General features: G+C 40.2%; 2 protein-coding genes across 7 annotated transcripts in view; both read right to left on the reverse strand.

The window, feature by feature from the left end:
* ZDBF2 (zinc finger DBF-type containing 2) overlaps positions 1–19456 on the reverse strand; it is a 338913-nt gene that overhangs the window by 4779 nt on the left and 314678 nt on the right. Inside the window, exons 1-6 of one of the 6 annotated variants that reach the window (XM_087706846.1) lie at positions 18304–18397; positions 12044–12164; positions 11697–11748; positions 11506–11557; positions 9900–10005; positions 7531–7658 (exon numbers count right to left, since the gene is read on the reverse strand). In XM_087706846.1, the coding sequence (XP_087562972.1) occupies positions 7531–7658; positions 9900–10005; positions 11506–11557; positions 11697–11748 (338 nt within the window). In that variant the 5' untranslated portion in view covers positions 12044–12164; positions 18304–18397. Of the gene's footprint in view, positions 1–7530; positions 7659–8715; positions 8896–9899; positions 10006–11505; positions 11558–11696; positions 11749–12043; positions 12165–13553; positions 14320–18303; positions 18428–19456 lie in introns of those variants that run through there. The other 5 variants (XM_087706840.1, XM_087706859.1, XM_087706851.1 and 2 more) reach the window with 5 other exon arrangements.
* Positions 14507–18436, reverse strand: LOC148049315 (uncharacterized). The gene is made up of 2 exons (XM_087706880.1): positions 18304–18436; positions 14507–16268 (listed from the first exon to the last, which is right to left on the reverse strand). The coding sequence occupies exons 1-2, from the start codon at positions 18387–18389 to the stop codon at positions 15656–15658; spliced, it is 699 nt and encodes a 232-aa protein (XP_087563006.1). The 5' UTR covers positions 18390–18436; the 3' UTR covers positions 14507–15655.

The raw sequence follows: 19456 nt of genomic DNA on the forward strand, positions 1-19456 counted from the left end.
CAGAGAACAAGGGGAGCCTGTTCCCAGTGCACGCATGCGCAGAGCTGCCAGAAGACAAGAAGAGTTCAGACAAAAGGGGCGACTCGGGAGTAAGGCTTGGAGTTGATTGGCCCCTCCCATATAGACATAAAGGAGGAGCAAAGGCACATGAGCCTTTGCAGGAAGCAACTTTGTTCGTTCTGGTCGGTTAAAATTCTGAAGCTCTGTTCTGACTCTGTGCTCTGTGTGGCCTTGCAAAGCTAATTGGCAATTATGTCTTTGGCAGCGTTTCAAGGGAGATAAAGGTGGGTGCTTATCAGCCTTATCCCGAAAGACTTTGGCAGACTTCTGTCAGACTCTTTACAAACTATTTGTGACTCATTACGGGATGTTAATGAACGTAATTCATAGCAGTTGAAATAAACAGAGGGTCTTTGGGACTAAGTATGTGCTTTGTATTGTCTCAGGAAGCCTAGGTCAGAACAATGGGGTCTGGTAGCTGCCACAACCAGCACAGCACAGATGTGTTGAGTACCTGTGCAAGCGGCAGGTGGAAGCAGAGGCAGGGGGGAGGCTGGTGATCCAAACAAGCCGCAAGGGCCAAGGGAAAGCCGAGCGTCGGGAAGCTTGTCTTCACATAGTGCCACAGGCAACAGATAGAGGCAGAGGCATTGGGGGGGGGGGGGAGGCAGGCAATCCAGACACGCCATCTGAGCTGCAGGAAACTCGAGCGGTGATGACTGGAGTGGCAGGCGGCCGTGGGAGGCTCGTCTTTGCATTTCTTGGCTTTCCTTCCGCTCCACGCATCAGGATTGCCTGCCGTCCACTTTGTGGCTTCCGCTCAGCACAGTCCCTGAGTGTGCCAACCAAGGGACCAGCGGGCTGCAGCTGCTGCCTGATACTATTGTTCCCCACGCACTTGCTGGCTCTCGTATACGCTCTGGGGGCAGGGCACCCAGCCAGGCTGATCACCCTGAATTTGTGTTTTCCCAAAAATAAGCCCTGGTGCTTCTTTTGGGGCCAGAAAGAAAATAAGACCGGGTCTTATTTTAGAGGAAACATGGTATATATACATCTATTATAGCTGTATAAAAAACAGAAGTAAACAGTCCCTCCATTCTCACTTACATTTGTAAACAAAAATGTTTTTCAAGTCATGACCTGCCTTTTCTGTTAACTCTTGTCATTTCTGTCAATAGTCATTCCACTATGGGATACTGTTCTGACCCCACTTGTCCCACACCACAGCACACTGAGCCAAATATACTTTACGGAATTTATTAACAGACAGACAAGTCCTTGGCAGCAATCCAGCACAGACAAGCCTTGGCAGCAATCCAGCCTGCCAGAGTTCTTCAACATTAGTTAATGCGTTGACTTCTGCAAAAGGGGCGTATGCACAAGCATTCCTTTTATAGTCTGGAGAGGAGCCTAATTACCACCAGCTAAGTGCAATTACCTCCTGTAACTGCGCAACTGCTCCTTATGCATATTAGGTCTCTGGTGCCGGGCATCCAGAAACAACTCCCTTGGCTCCTCCCCACTGCTAATGTCTGGATCACACTCCCTTGTCTCCTCCCCACTGGTCCAAGGCTTAGGCGGCTCCTGGTGGCCAACCAGCATCTCTGCGCTCTGCTCGGAGTCGGAACGCTGTCCTGGGTGCTCCACATGCTCCAGAGCTGGCTCATAGGGCCCCTCGCTGTTGGAGTCTGGTGGCAGCTCCAGCGGCTCCTACTGGGCCACAACAGGATACCATGGGATTTTAATTTTTAAAATCCTGCTGCACTTCTACTCTTCAATGGTAATATAGTCCTTGTCCTATTATCATTCGCTGAGTGACCAGTTATGACAGTGATGAAAAAAATAGATTTACGACAGGTCCTCGGAAGTCTGGCTGTTCCAGCAGTCATCCCCACTCACCCCATGGGATGACTGGTACCAGGACACTTGGCAATCGATATGCACTCATGACTGACTGCCATGACATAAAACTACTGCCTTCAGAAATATCTTCCGCACCATCAATATAGCCCACTACATAAAAGCTCAAAGTTTTTTTAAAAAAATCCTCCTTTAGTTTCCTAACTTTTATAAATAATATATCAAGTACCAGAACAAAATACTATTTCAGTCATTAAAACAGCCCATTTAGTGGCCGGTTGCTGCACATCAGTAATAGCCCAATGTTGATGTCAACTGAAGAATTAAATAGTGAGAAGTACCAATAGTATCCTCATAATCAATGCTCAAACAGAATTTTATGAATAGATTTTGAAAGGCAACTTAAAGCACTGAGTTCTCACTTCCCAATTAAGATTCCACAAAATGGTTTAAGTTTAGTATACAGTGACTCTAGTCCAGGTAAGGCTTACAACTTGCCAGATACATAATGGTTTGATGGAAACACAACAGAAATGGGGGGGGGGATAAAGTTTAACCTGGATTCTCACTTCTTCCCCACTCATCTGCCATACCAACCTCCAACAGAAGACTCCAGAGCTTAGCTTGGTCATTCAGCAAGTGCTGCTTCTACCTTTAGAAAGAACTCATCTCTCCCTCCATATAATATTCTTCCCCATGTTTTTTGTAATTTTGCAATAATAGAGGGTGTTCATCTAACCAGGCTTGGAATCAATTTACTTCAGTGATCATAATATTGTTAAGTTGGCGCAGTGGTTAAATGCAGCACTGCAGGCTACTTCAGCTGACTGCAGTTCAGCAGTTCGGCTGTTCAAATCTCACCAGGCTCAGGGTTGACTCAGCCTTCCATCCTTCCGAGGTGGGTGAAATGAGGACCCGGATTGTTGTTGGGGGCAATATGCTGACTCTGTAAACCGCTTAGAGAGGGCTGAAAGCCCTATGAAGCGGTATATAAGTCTAATTATTGCTATTGCTATTGTTAAACAATATGTCCAATTTATGAGTTGCTGCAAAATAGAATTCACAATTTCCCTTGAAGGAAACCCATGAAATTTATATCAGCCTTACTTCTTACTATAATTAGAATCACTTATCAAATGAGTCAGGGTTAGGGCACTCTGCTATATAAAGAAAGCCAACTATTTATCACAATGGCCATTATCTGAATATCATGCTAAGCAGTTCCCTTTTAGTAAGATATGAACCAGCTTAGCCTCTTCCTGGAAGACAAAGTCCCCTCCTCTCCTGAAGTTCAGTGCTTTCATTTACACTTTTGTTAATGAAATTAGGAACTATTATTATACATGGTCACATTAAACAAGCCAGCTTTAGAAACAAAACAGTTTGAAATTAGGTTTATTTTAAACTACAGTTGCATTCCAGTTAAATAAAAATTGAAAAGGAGGAAGGAAAATTGTGCAAGGCCAGTAGGTTATACTTATTCATATTGTACCAAAGCTTGGTTGACTACATCTCTACTGATTTAAAGTAGATGTCAATCTATTGTTTATAATTCTTCCAAAAGTTGCTATGAAATTTTAATTTTTAATATGACCAAGGGGGAAAAAAATATATGGAAGGAATTGTAATAATCTATTTAATTTAACATTTGTCCTGGCACCACTTAAGTTTTTGCAATGCAATTACTAGCACATCTCTTAAGTGAAAGCAATTGTTGACACATGGCACTCAATACATAACTTCATACCATACATCTTTTCTGATATTTATATCATTATTAATTTAGGAAATAGTTCATAATGTTGATTATATATGGCAAACTTCAAATTCAATGATAGTACATTCAGAACGAAGACACGAAATCACAAAAAAAACCTACTGTATTAATTGAACTAAATCTTAACTATCACATCAGCATTTCATATTTGCAACTGCAAATGTCTTAGTTTATAACTTTATTTTTTAGATCAAATTTTATTCCTTCCTCTTTCTTGTGTTTTTCATTTTTTTATTTTAGTTTTCATATATTCATGGACTAAAGCAGATATGTAAATGCTCAAATCCCAGTTGGTTTGTTCGCTTGGAGTGAATAGCAAATATTGAAAATATTCCCTCTGGGCCTGTAGAGAATGCACCTACAGTAAAGTGTTGGCTTAGCAACTAAAGCATCTCTGGTTGAAAGTATCCGAGTAGTGATTCCTCCAAATTAGAGGAATGGCTTTGCTCTAAACATCAGCACCATGTGATATTTAAATGATTTCCTGACAAGCTTCAAATTTATTGCAATAGGAATACTCAAAAAGTAATTTTTGAGATGTCCAGGTCATGGAACACATTTTTCCCTCAGTCATACAATATATTCCTTCAGAGTATTTGAAATGCCATCCAGATTTTAACAGCATCACCAACAAACAATGCTCTTTCTGGATTGCTTTTTAAGAATATGAATGCAGGCTCTGATATATTGATAATATCTTTCATATGATGACCTAATTTTAAGTACTTTGGATAAGATCTTTTATTAATTGCCCAGTTGTTGCTAAAATGGTTCAAGCACAACATTCTTTTCAATCTCATACGGAAGATCTAATTTATAACCATCTGCTTTCTACTGGAAAATTGAAGCAAAATGGCCATTAGAATAGCAATTTGTAGCTGCCAGGGAATCACAATAGCAGTTAGCAATAGCAATAGCAGTTAGACTTATATACCGCTTCATAGGGCTTTCAGCCCTCTCTAAGCGGTTTACAGAGTCAGCATATCGCCCCCACAACCTGGGTCCTCATTTCACCCACCTCGGAAGGATGGAAGGCTGAGTCAACCCTGAGCCGGTGAGATTAGAACCACTGAACTGCAGATAACAGTCAGCTGAAGGGGCCTGCAGTACTGCACCCTAACCACTGCGCCACCTCGGCTCCCTAGCACCTACAAGTCTTGGGTAGGTGCTAGGAAGATGACTTGGCAAGGGAAGGGCACTGCAGGCACACACTACAGAGTTTGAGATCCGTGAGATTTCATACTCCCCAGCAGGCTTCTTGGGAGAAAAAGCAACTGCAGCAACTTATGGGAGTGATTTGAGACCTTCCCTGATAGCTTCCCACTGTTTGTGGGAAGATGGCAGGGAAGGTCACAATCACATGACCATGAGATGCTGTAACCATTGTAGGGGTGAATTGTGATCATGTGACCATCGGGGCGCTACAATGGGCAGAATTTCAAGAACTGGTTTTAGCTCACTTCTTCAGTTTCATCGCAATTTCAAATAGTTATTGAACAAGCAATTGTAAACTAAGGACTACCTGTAGCTTCCATCTTAGTTGAGAATTCTGAAGTATTTCCCTCTTAACTCACTGGAGAAATCTACTTGGGAAAGTTAAATATGATCTGTTATGAAGATCCAAAATTAGGAACATAAATTATATACTACAAAAAATGCAACTGGCAATTGTCAACTCTTAAAACCCTCGTTTAGTAAATTAATTTTAAAATTTGTTAAATATTTAAAGGAGCTGTAAAGAAAACTAAACTAAACCTTTTTAAAGCAGCATCTTTTAGGAAATTGCTTAGGAGGTAGTCACACTAGTATGAAAGGGCTCAGATTGCGTTGCAGAATGATGCAGATATCTAATTTATTAACTAGCCCATTCATACTGTTTTTCAGGTACTTTGGTCCTCAGATCAATAAATAGCTTCATTTATACTATCTTCTTTAAATCGGGAGATTGCTATGACAATCTCTCCATGCCCTGATTATCCCAACACCAAGAGCCCATCATCACAGTGAAGGGACAAAAGCTGCAAGCAGAGGACCAATTTACATACCTTGGCAGCACCCTCTCCGTACAATGACTATTGACCTCAAGGTCAACTGCAGAATCACCAAGGCAAGCTCTGCATTTGGCGGACTACTGACCAACGCGTGGGACTGCCGTGTAATAAGCCTTGCTACAACGCTCAAGGTGTGCCAAGCAGTAATGCCAACTACCCTGATGTATGCCACTAAAACTTGTATACAGGAGGCACGCCAGGCAATTCAACCACTTCCACACGACCTGCCTCCGGAGACTTCTGAGGATCTGGTGGCAGGACAAGGTGCCAGACACAGAAGTCCTCTCCAGAGCAGGCCTGCCATCAGTTCAAATCCTGCTGAGGGAAGCCCAGACACGCTGGGCAGGCCATGTTGCAAGGATGCCAAACCACAGCTCCTCTCTGGCAAGCTCTCTCAAGGAAAGTGATCACACGGGGGACAAAGGAAGTGATACAAAGACACTCTGAAAGCCTCTCTCAAGTCCCTGAATATCGACACCATCTCCTAAAAAACCTTGGCACAAGATTGATTGACATGGCGCACGCTGATCCACCAAGGTTGCCAGACATTTGAAGACAGAAGGACAACCGTAGCACAAGAGAAGCCAGCACTCCCCAAAGCCAGAGCTGCAAATGCTGAAATAGTGGTGCCCACACATGTCTGCCTGACATGTGGCAGAACATTCCGTGCCCATGTAGGCCTTACCAGCCACCTGCGGACATACCGTGGACAGCCCACAACCCATTAGATGTCAAGGACCTCTTCGAAAGCGATGGACGAAGATCATTCTTTATATGTTTTCCTTTGCCTAAAATTTCTTCCTAAATTTTTCTGAAATTGCATATCCTCTGTGCTTAGAAGCCACTACCTAGAGCAACATATGGGCAGAAGACATGATGGGAAAAAGTACTAGACACTCTGGCTTTCCGAACGCATCTTCTAGATCAGTGTTTCCCAACCTTGGCAATCTGAAGATGTCCGGACTTCAACTCCCAGAATTCCCCAGCCAGCATTCGCTGGCTGGGGAATTCTGGGAGTTGAAGTCCGGACATCTTCAAGTTGCCAAGGTTGGGAAACACTGTTCTAGATCAGTGGTCTCCAACCTTGGCAACTTTAAGACCTGTGGACTTCAACTCCCAGAGTTCCTCAGCCAGCTTTGCTGGCTGAGGAACTCTGGGAGTTGAAGTCCACAGGTCTTAAAGTTGCCAAGGTTGGAGACCACTGTTCTAGATGATGTCTTCCCACAGGGGAATTTAGCCAGTAATTTAATCAGGCAAACTGTCATTTGAACAGGTTGAAGAAGCATTTCATTCCAGAATATGAATTACTATTAATTCACAGTACTTAATGTTCATAGGATTATAATTGGAGACTCCTAATGCAAAGGTGGCAGGTACTAGTCTGTGTAATCACGAGGAGTTGAGCAGTTTAATGATACTTATCTAACATTACGTGTACATGATTTTTCCAGGAAATTGCTACATTATCATTTAGCTTTATTATAATGACATCAGACCCTACGTTTTCTCCGATTAGGCATTTAAATGATTCAGTGTATATGTGGCTAAAGGCACTAAAAACAGACGCCATAGTTTCTCCCTCTTCATCAAAACAGAAAAAAGGTATTGCTTTGGAGTAATGCGTTTGCTGAAAAGGAAAGCAAAATTAATCAGCACAAAACCACAACAGGTTCAATCTAGAGTTTTCTCACTTCTTTTACAACTTTTTTTCCCAAGTTGCCTCCAGGTACAAATGTATTTCAGCTGCCCCAACACGCTGCCAATTTGATTACATTTCTACTTTGATACACTGGATTTCTATCATCAGATATTCAGATAGTCCAGTGCCTTGAATGGTTTTACCTGTTGTCCTGGTACCTGTAGGGATGATGTTGCAGAACATCTTGCAGGAAACGCTCCATCAAGCTACTTGTACCCATGCGATTCCTACAGTACCTGGAAAAATGTCTGTGCTGGGAACTATATACATGCTGAAGATAAAGAGAAAAGGGTTATTTTGTATTTTCATCCACTACTGTTTTTTTCCTTTATAAGAGACAAAAAGTAAATTACAGTAATTGCAATTACAAAAGATTATAAGAAAAATAATACTTTAAGAGTGATATTGTTTGATGTCATGGAATTTAGAAACACTGGTCAAAAACCAACTGCAGCAGATATTAGCTTATAGCAGATATTGCTATAAGCTAAGGACAATAGACCAAAAAAGCCCCTCCCAAAAAGCAAAAATGAAAACAACCTTACCCTATTTATTGGGGGGGGGGAGGGAAGCAGTGGTACCATGGTGTAAAATTTGGTAGTTAAGGAAGAATAAAAAGATGATGTGGTAAAAGAATCATTTTTGTAATTCTGGTATTCCTAATCCCAATTCTCTAAGCATTTTTGGCCACATTTCATAGATTTTGCTCTTCAACACTAAACTACATTACCAGCAAGTAAAATAGGGAGTTCATCAGGAAAATCTCCTAACAATAGCCTTTCCTGTAAGCCATCTTCCAACAAGGTTCAGGTTCATTTTATTTATATGCCGCCCTATTCCCGGCGGGACTCAGGATGGCGCACAAACCCAAGGAAGGGAAGGGAAACACAAAAACTACCACAAAAAGGTACAGGGTATTTAAAACAACCAACAGCCACACGATTCGAGAGGGGAAGGGAACTCATCGACCCCAGGCCTGCCAACACAGCTAGGTTTTAATGGCTTTTCAGAAGGCCTGGAGAGAGTTGAGGGTCCGAATCTCTGCAGGGAGCTCGTTCCAAAGGGCCGGAGCCGCCATAGAGAAGGCCCTCCCCCGGGTAGTGGCCAGATGACATTGGCTAATAGACGGAACCCGGAGGAGGCCTAATCTGTGTGATCTAATGGGTCTTTGGGAGGTAATTGGCAGAGAATCCCAAGCACCCCTTGCTTATGGATCCTACTAACCACATGTCACTTCTTCAAAGAAGGAACATGCAAAGATCCATATTTAAAAGGCAAAATGTGAACTGGGCCAGAATATCCACACACATTGATGGGCAACTGCTTACTTTAGAACTCACTTGACACTCTTAGAAAAACATGGGTTTGATTCAAGGAATGCTGATAGATGTGTCATAACATGCTAACTCGTGCACCAAATCACCATTGTCCCGTCAAATATAGTCTTGCAAGAAAGAAAGCATCTTCTACTGATGAAAGGAGTTGCAAGAGGGTAAGTTCATTTTTGACTATCATAATAGAAGTGATACAAAAAAAGAAAAGAAAATTAAGACTTGTATAAGTGAGGGACATTCCTCTATCATAGCTAATGAACATACTTGGATTTTTTATTTGACTAATTATGCTTTTCTCAAGCCAATAACTTCAACCCCTATAAGTTAAAAATACAAATGTAACTGCAAGTTTGGAAGGAACCTTGCTCTGATTTTTTTAGATCTACTGTAAAAGACCAAGACATTTTTTTTGGTATCTCTGAGAATTTTGAAAGCATACTGTGGATGCTTTCACAAAATTACTGTGATTAAAGTGCTTGTGTCCCTTTACTTCTATCATGTAGAAGTAAACAATCACAAGACAAAACATTTAATCTGTTTAATTTTCCATTATTTTCTAGCTCCACCATATGACATTTAATACTTCAGTGAATCTTTGGAAGGGCTTAATGGAAATAGCTCAGAAGAAAACACTGATCTGCAGCCATTTTTCTCTGCAGAAGTCATTTCCTTCTTGGGAGTGCAGAAGAATTAGAAAATAAGGATGGTATGAGATTGTGCTTTGCAGCATGCTTTAAAAAAAAAAATTCAAGGATGGGGCAGGAGAAAGAGAGCTTGGAGGCTACAAGGGAGATTTCCATAAGCAGTTTGTTTCTATAGGGAAAGCCCTAAAAAAGGAACTGTTAAACCCTGAATGAGGTTTCCATCAGGGATGGATTGCGGCCGGTTTTACTACCAGTTCGCAACCCGCACAGGTGCCAGATGTGCACTCCGCGCACATGCGTTGTTCAATGTAAATTGTTCTTTGCGCATGTGCAGAATAATTTACAGTGAACTAGGCACACGCAGTCACTAAAAACCAAAATGGCGGCAGTGAGGGAACCGGTTCAGGGGCATGGCAGGCCTGGGTCGCTGCCGGTTCTGCGACCCTGGCCTGAATTCTACTACTGGTTTGGCCAAAACCGGGAACAACCCACCTCTGGTTTCCCTATGCCAGAGTTAAATTTCTATTTGAATACCTGTTCCAGATTGCTGTAGGGTGCATGGCAACAGTTGCAGTAACCTTGCCTGTTCTGCATAACAGGTGGTCCAGTCTTTGACCGCTCCAATCCTTGTCTATTTAAACTGAAAAATATAAATTTTGATATAATTTATTTTCAGAGAGAATTATAAAACATAGTAAATGAAAGTAACTGCAGAGGAGGCTCCATTATTCAGAATTATCTACTGTATTAAAGAGTAAGGCCTTGTGGAAATTTACGTTAGTTGTGTGATGAAATCACTAGGCATATGAAGTCAATTACACAATTTCTGTCAGTTTGAAACACATGTGAGATGTGGGCGGGGCCTGTGCACTGCTGAGGTCGGCAGCTCGATTCCCGTGAGCGAATAAACTGCGTAGGGACAAGAAAGAAAGGCGCCTTCTGATTGCCCACCAGCATTGAGGCATCCCGCAGGTAAAGATAACACCGCCCAAAAAAATTCCTTTCACAGAGGCAGCCAGCCACCTCGGTGATCCCTGGCTAACACGTGCCATACACTAAAAAATATTGTGATGATACCATTGTTCAAATGACACTGCATGGAAATTCCATCGTATAAAGATTTGAGGTGTTGCATGCTCAGGTATTAAAAGGTGTTAGTGTACTATTACAACAGTACTCTTGTAACATTTTCAATAGCCCAACAAAATTAATTAGAATGTGTTGCTGAAGTTTCAGATGTATTTACATTCTTCTCACGTTAGAAGTTTATTTAAAATTCTACTTATTTATACCTAATGCAGAAATTAAAATCAGCATAATATTAAAATGAATTAAAAGAAAATGAAAACAAGACAAAATGCAACACAACAGAAGCTTGGAAGACAAGCACAGCACACTTGCTGTTATAGCTCCTGTTTGACATTCAGGATTACAAAAGAATCCCCTGGAGGGTGACACATGTAAAACAAGTGTGTAGGAGGAGTCACCATTTTACCACGTTTCTTTTTACCATTCGCTGACTTCCAAGTATCTTTGAAGTGGGGGACCAAGACAAAAAGAACACGGATTTTCTAACCCATAATTCAACATCTCCTAGGACACAATCACCAAAGCAGTAGTTCTAAAATGCGACCCAACAAAATTTCACACCAGTGTAAGGTTGAGTACTCTAGAGAAACAAATTTTAATAAAGGCAAAGTTCCAGAACAATTCATCCTTCATCATAATTCCCCCTTTACTTATGTTTACAAACAAAAATTATTGGAATAAGAGCAACCATTCTCCTTTATGCTAATTAGCTCACATGAAACAGATTAAATCAACAACTCCTGTCCTTTCAACTGAGAAAACAAAACAGAAAACACAACAAAACATTTAGTCTTTTGATCTGCCAGCCACACTGTTCTCCATCAGAAATACAGGACGTAACCAAATTAATTAATAAAATTAATTCATCTATTTGCTATGAAAATGATTTTAAAATCACCATTAATGTGATAATCTATCTGGTCAGATTAATCTAAAATGATTTAACATTCCTAATTCGCTAAATGAAACTTATTATTCTAGAGTCATTTTACTCATAATTTCTTTTCATCGTCATCAGGGGATTGTTGATTCTACATGGAACTAAACTTACCTACTATTGCTGTCTTGCAATAAGGAACCTTCATTAACTTTCCTTTCCACACCTGAATGAAAAAAAATTGAAATAGAACATCAACCTACATTCTTACTTCCCAAGTTTCATTTATCTTTCAGAGCAGTAAAATTCATTTCAACAGATGCTGAAGTTCTCACTACACATTTCTTCTTGTCGAAGAGGTTTACCTTGTGCTGAGCTAGCATTGGCTTCATCATCTTGCTTATTATGATCAAACATCTGTAAAAACAAAACAGTGCAAAATTCTGAACAGACACAAAAGTTCCTCCAGTAAATATTTGTTCAGAAAATATATATATATATAACTAAGAACAATATTCTGAATTTCATTAAAAGAGCCTCAGTAGTACTATAGAAGGTTTCCATTTCAGGAATAATCTCATTCTTAAACAAGAGTTTGAGAATAGAAATAGCAGTTAGACTTATATACCGCTTCATAGGGCTTTCAGCCCTCTCTAAGCGGTTTACAGAGTCAGCATATCGCCCCCGCAGTCTGCATCCTCATTTCACCCACCTCGGAAGGATGGAAGGCTGAGTCAACCTTGAGCCGGTGAGATTTGAACCGCCGAACTGCAGATAACAGTCAGCTGAAGTGGCCTGCAGTACTGCACCCTAACCACTGCGCCACATCGGCTCTGTGAATGAAAGCAACAAAATCTCAGATTTTTTTTTTGAAAGGAAGATGTCATCATGCTATGCAGATAACAACTACAGAACAAATATACAAGCAGATTTTCAATGTAAGATCCTTTAATGAACATCATTTAATGTTATAATCTCAGGCTGAAAACTAAATCACGGGACAGAGTTTTCCCTCTGTTATATAACACTGCTGCTACAGGAGTTGCATTAGTTGCTAATTTACACAACCACTGATGATGTTGCCTAGTTTGGGTAATGACACATCTGCAAGAAAGCAGCCAAGCTCAGAGAGCACCAAGGACCCCTCATTTCAACCCTGAGCTACAAATATTGTCCTTTATCATTACTGATTTTTTAGAGAGACACAATTGGGAATGTTTTAACAAACTGCAGTGCTGTTTGGCTTGAGAGCAGCAGTGCCTCAGATAGAAAGTCCATACAAAGAGTGGTATGGACAGCCGAGAAGATCAGAGGAAGCTCGCTTCCAGCTATTCAGGATACTGCTTATAAGCGCCAGGGTGGATCTGATTTAAATCAAGTCAATTCAAATCACTATTTAAATCATGATGTAAATCACTAGGCTTGATTTAGCAATAGCAATAACAGTTAGACTTATATACCGCTTCGTAGGGCTTTCAGCCCTCTCTAAGCGGTTTACAGAGTCAGCATATTGCCCCCAACAACAATCCGGGTCCTCATTTTACCCACCTCAGAGGATGGAAGGCTGAGTCAACCCTGAGCCGGTGAGATTTGAACAGTCGAACTGCAGATAACAGTCAGCTGAAGTGGCCTGCAGTGCTGCATTTAACCACTGCGCCACCTCGGCTCATCAACTCAATTTAAATCATAATTTTTAAAGAGCAACGATCATCTCTGTCCAGCAGCGGCTTCGCCTCTGACCCGCTGTTGACTCACTGACTGTCCCATTCGCTTTAATAGGGCAGCTGGTGATGGGGCAGTGACACCACAAGGTGAGGGACGTGACAGGCAGCAGGTGAATGGATCCATGATGGATCTGAAATGACAGGTGCTCTTCAAATGAAGGACTCATTCTTGCTGGTAGTTAGAATCTTTAATATTATTATTTGCAAACAAAATGAAAGTTTCCTATTTAGAATAATAAGCTGTCAGGTTAGTAAAACAGCGATATAAGAACCAATTTTAGGTTAATAGGTTAATCACAGCGTTGGAGAACTACTCAAATTCTTTTATTTAATTAAAACAATAACATATTATATTCTTGTATTTGCTTAAACATCAGTGTTTAATAGCTGAAGTGCAAACAAAACATCTTTGAAAAAAACAAACAAATGAACTTAAAACTGACTATATCCACTGGGCCCACATAAGACAAACTTCAACCATGGTCTTCTGCAACTCACTCATTTTTATCTTTGTTCTTGTTTGTTCATGATCTGGAAAAGAAAAAGAAGCTTTCCTGCTTTATCAGGCCTCAAGACGATCTCTCAATGTTGAGTGAATAAGTCCAAAGGCAAAGAATATTCTTTTAATGCCACTGAGGTTAAAAGCGAAATCATTACTTCAACACTTTCTGAATCCAAGTACTTAAGTGACTTCCACAAATTCACTGGTGAAACTTTCTTCAAAACCTCATCAGCAAACATATCTCTTGAATGGTTCCCCCTTAGCTCTGAAGTTCATTATAGTTGGCACTAGATATAGATGATTGCTGCTCTTCTTCAGCACTTAAGGTTTGACCCTGGTACTGGATATTGACGTTTGCGAGAAAATGAGCTGGAGACAGTGCTTGTCCCATTCGCTTTTTAAAATCTTGTAATTTCTGCTTGTCAGTGTGCAGTTCTGTTTTTAAGTGCACTCTCAGTTCCTTCCAAATTTCAACAGCATCAGCAATAAAACAACTATTTTTCTGGATTTTGTTTAAAGTGTCAGGGTTCCTACCATGCCCTAATTAAATCATGAGCCTCACACCAGGCTTCAAAAGAAATCCAGTGATTTATTAGGAGCTTCATGTCAGCATGGACCAAATGAAGCCAACTCTGACCTCACTTAATTTACGTCCCGGCTGTGACCCTATTTTCCCCCTCCCGCCAAGGTATGTTATCAGTCACATTCTCCAACGAAGCAATTTCTCGGGTTGTAGAGATCACTCCTTTCCAGCCCCTGTGGGTTCCTGTGGCGACCTATCAGTTGGAAAGTACTTTGTTTTGACTGAGATACCAGCTCCTTGATCCAGTTTGTTTGTTGTTTGTTTGTTTTCCCATCGCCCTTGGCAACTCAAGAGGAGGTCAGGTGAGTTCACATAAAGCTTCAGAAATGGGTTTCAGGATGCTCAGCATATGTTCAACATTTCTCTTAAGCCCAATGTTGAGGATTTTGGCTGTGAAAGTGCCATCTATTTTTTCTCGATTTTGCTAACAAACGGTCATCAGATTAGGCCAGTTTTTTAAAATATTTTTCAAAACAGTCCACTACATTGTTCCATCTGACATCTTGTGGGAGCGTTAGCTTGGTTCCACCCATTATTTCCAGAGCTAATGCTGCAAAATGATTGTTACGGAAGTATTTAGCAATTTCAACATTACTCCATTTCTGGGACACAGAAGCTAGGAGATGCATCAAACGAGCACAACAACCATATGTTATTAGCTTGGTAGTTTCTTCATGTTGTTCTAAATGTACTCTCATTTTGGACACATTTGCAGCATAGTCTGTGACCAAACTGCGTACTTGACATGTGAATTTTTTTTTTGCATGTTGTGATAACTTTTGCTGCTACGTCTTCAAAGTATGCTGCTGTGTGTGCATTTCCTGAAGTAACAATCCATTTCTGCAAGGAATGCATTCCGTTCTTCTGTTGTTATCCAACACATACAATAGGATCCTTGTGGACATTACTCCCACCCATCAAGACTTAGGTTAACAATTTTACCTTCTCGACTTGTTGCACATTGCGTAATTTCTTCATCATATACTTTTATCCAGCAGTTTCCCTACAACATCTAATCTACTTGGTGGACCGTATCCTGGTCTCCGTGACTGAATTATAGTATCAAAGTATGGGTTTTCAAGCAGACGGAAAGCAGGCGCATAAACAAGCCAAGCAATTTTTCCATCAATTAACTCTTTTTCTAATCTGCTGGTTTTTATCACAATCTTATCCATGGTGATTGTTCCAGATGGTTTCTTTTTTTTTAGGCGATATATTGCGGATATGTGTCAATGATGTGACTGATGCACTATGCTGGAACGATAACTCTGAAACCGTAGGATGGCGATTTAGAAAGTGGATAGTTATCAGGACCTTTTATGTTGAATCAATTTGTAGCTAGTGTTGTTCCACTTATGATACAGGCTTTCTGCACATGGGAATACTGGATATTTCATACATTTAGCATTTATGAGAAACGAAGAGCTATAGAAATCTGCTAGCCGTGATGCAGTGCCAGGACAGGGTACAGAATAGCTACTCAAATGTCACAGTTGCTTTACATGTGTTCAAGTCTCACACATCTGCAAAACAGAAATAATAACAGCCATTTGAATGTTCCTTCTTAATAGGTCTGTGTGGAGGCCAAGGAAATTCTGGAGGGCCTGGTTCTTGCGACATTGAGCTGGAATTGCAGCTGCTGCTTCTGCTACTACTCCCAGCCACTGGTACCCTAACTCTGTCCTCGACTAAAGGGGACCCAGGACTCAGGTACCCTGCGGTGGTCTGGGTAGTGACAGTAGCAAAGGTAGTTGGACCGGCATTGTTTTTCACATAGACATTTTTTATAGCAACTAATGTATGTGCCATGACACTGACGCTGTTGTTGAGATCTTGCATTCCTTGGTGTAGCAGCCGAAGATTATGATTGATGCTATCGAACCCAGATTGAATGATATGCAGTTGATTCTGTTGGATATGTAAGAGATCATTTTCTGTAATTTCATTAGAGTCTGTCTGGGGTTGAGTTTTCGTTTTGGCTTTTACTTTTCCGCAAGGGCCTCCGTTCGGTATCCCCAAAAAAGGGAGCTGCTCCTGACTGGGAGGAACAACTGCCATATCTTCTGAGCTTTCTTCTGGTTCCACTACTTTCACTATTTCTTCTTTTAGATTTATTTTCTCCACACACCTAAACAAAAACAAAAAAATCAATGCTGTTATTTTATTATTTGAACCGTGTATGCTTATTGTGAATTTCTCATTGTATTCCCACATAGTACACCCTAAAAAGGAATATTTGCATATTTCAACTCATTGTTTCTTTTTTTGGCAACTGTATAAAAATGCAGTGCCGTGCAGTAACAATACCAGATATATATTATTGCTTTATCATACCAATACCTCATGGCAGTCTAAAAAATATGGTGAAATAAGAAGTATACGAACCTGAAGGTCCGGTCTCTTCCAACATGGTCCTTTCATCACAGTACTTCTCATGACGTCGTTTCATTCAGACCACCAGGCCTTGCAACTCATTGTCGCATTGCTTGCGTTTTGCACGCATACCTGCTTTACTGGTAGGTAGAGGAACTTCATTAAAATATTCCCAAACTGGGTCTCATTTCTGACCTGCTGCCATTGTGCTCCTCACGGGAGGAATAAAGCGCTTCAAGCTATGTGCTGAAAGATCACAAGGTTTATAAACTGCTTAGAAGGTTTCACTTTCATTTTTAGCGCTTGTCCTTCCTCCTCACACTTAGAGCCTGGTGGTATAGATGCATTTCTCTTCAAACAATCATAGTTTGTAATGTGCATTCTAAGTCTAATTTATTTTATTTGCAAAACAATGGGATAAAGGCAGTGTTGGGATTATGTTTACTATGGGTTCTGTGGGTGTGGCTTGGTGGGCGTGGCAGCAGAAGGATACTGTAAAATCTCCATTCTCTCCCCACTCCAGGGGAAGGTTACTGCAAAATCCCCATTTCTTCCCAATCAGCTGGGATTCGGGAGGCAGAGAATAGATAGAGGCGGGGCCAGTCAGAGGTGGTATTTACCGGTTCTCCACTGCCAGTTCTCCAGAACTGGCCAGAACCTACTGAATAGCACCTCTGGAAAAAGGAATGATTTATCTCTTGGTTACTGTGAAGTTGTGTGAATGCATCAATGCAGTGCATGTTATTTCAGCTTGCAGAGTTTGGATTCATTGAATGAGTTTACAAAAAATGTAAATATTGCAGAATGTACAGCCTCATGCTATGTAACTAAGCTCCATTTCATGCTGAATAAACTAAATTATTAATGTATCTTAAATAGAAAACTATCTTCAGATGAATTTTTACTCCAAAAGCATTTTATTAACATAAATTTGATAACAATAAAAAACCGATTTGAATAAAAAAAAAATCAAACTTTTTTTAAAAAAAAAGAATCATCAATTTTCATCCACCCTGATAAGCGCTATGTGCTTAGAGCTCAAAACATTGTTAGAGATCCCATACACCCACTTTACAGTCTTGTTTCTGTTGCTCCCTTCTGGGAGGAGGTTTCGAAGTATTTCTAGCAGGACTATCAGATTCTGTAACATCTTTGTTCCCTAGGCCATTCGTCTGGCAAACTCACAAGATTCGTTTCTCTCACCATGTACATGAATACATCCAAACTAGACTGTTGTTTCTCTGTGTCATATATGTGGATATATGCATAATTTTGGATTTATGTATTTTCTCATGTTTACGTTGGAGGTGGTGACCCTTTGAGAGCTGTATACAACAGAATTTCATTTTAATGTATGCTGATTACATTCAAAATGACAATACAGTTATTCTAATTCTAATTTATTTTCAGTGTAATCCAAGGTTTAATTCAGGTGAATAGAGATTACTTGCGAAAGGCAGTAGCAGAATGGGCACAGAAACAGACATTCTTAGTGCCTGCTCTCTCCTTTAAGGCAAGAATGGTCCCCTCTCTTAGTCTTCTGGAGAATAGTTTAGAGCTGGCTTTACTGGACAGTCTTTTAATGATTAAGCAGGAGAGAAAGATCCATGCCGTTATTGTTTTATTACCATTGATGGTTGTACTGTTAATTGTGTTATTACACAATCTAGGCAGTTATATAAACATATCTTTTGTTTCTGTGACTGCCTAGAGCCTCTAATTTGAGATGTATACAGGGAGAAACAAACAACAAATTTTAAAATAGGCACAATACATTTCCAGTGACTTACTTCTTCATCCTGTTGTCCGAACTCTCTTCACTGGACTTTGAAACCAGATGAAATAGGGAGAGGTAACTTACAGGAGATAGAACCATTCAGTGCCTCTTATCAATACTCTTAGATTCCTGTGTCCTCCTTTAATGCGATTGGAACAGAGTAACCTGCATTTAAACAGACATATGTACTACAATTACATGCCATATGAGTTTTGGTCACCAGCAGCAATATAATCTCATTTCATAATATAATGATGACAGACACAAAATTGGCATTCATCATAATATATCAAATCTGCTTTCTTATCCCAGAATAAATTTAATAAAATCTGTAAACATACAAGTAACTAGACACAAATAGAGAATGGAGGGGAAAACACTACTTTTTCAAGATTTATAAAGAATCCCAACATTAATACAGCAGTCATGCATATGTTTCCAGAAACAAGTGGTTTAGAATAGAAATTGTATCTTGGAAAACACTTCTTTAAATTGCAACTCACAATAGTAAAGCAGACCAATGTCAATAACACTTACAGATGTTTCCCTAATAGCAAACGTGGGTATCTTAGAATGAAAATGAATTACACAATTGAAATTTCTTAGTCTGGGAGCAACATCAAGTTTTATATGGTACATTCAAACACATTTTACAAAAGTGGGCAAAGCAGGGCCTGATTTAGAGAGGCCTTTAGAGGATTTAGGAAGTGGAATGGGATCTTTAGCCACCCGTTTTTTGCCCTTTAAAGGTTAGGGCAAAAAGTGGGTGGTGGTGGTGTAAAGTTCTCTTCCCTGAAACCCTCTAAATATAAAATACGGTAAAATAAAATGCCCAAATTTTGGTCCTATCTATTCTAAGGGTGCATGTTTTACCAGTCCTACTTATAACCTTTAATACTGTAGAGCATGATGGATGGTGACTGTAAAGAAAGGGGAAACAGGTTACCCAATTATTACTATAAAACTCAAGTTCAGGACTGGGTAACCTTGAACAAGAGCAGTTCTACTTGAAGCTTAGGAATCACTTGAGAATTTTTCTTCCTACAGTGTAATATATCATGTGGAAATATACTTTGAATTGAAACTTAAAATGATTCATAACACGTCATTACTCTATGTTTTATTGTGAGTCTCTCTATATTCTTAAATTTTAGGGAAAATGCCAA

The sequence above is a fragment of the Thamnophis sirtalis genome, unplaced genomic scaffold (assembly GCF_051295495.1).
Source record: "Thamnophis sirtalis isolate CommonGarterSnake01/CBP01778 unplaced genomic scaffold, rThaSir2_p1.2 scaffold_1, whole genome shotgun sequence".
Taxonomy (NCBI): Eukaryota; Metazoa; Chordata; class Lepidosauria; order Squamata; family Natricidae; genus Thamnophis; species Thamnophis sirtalis.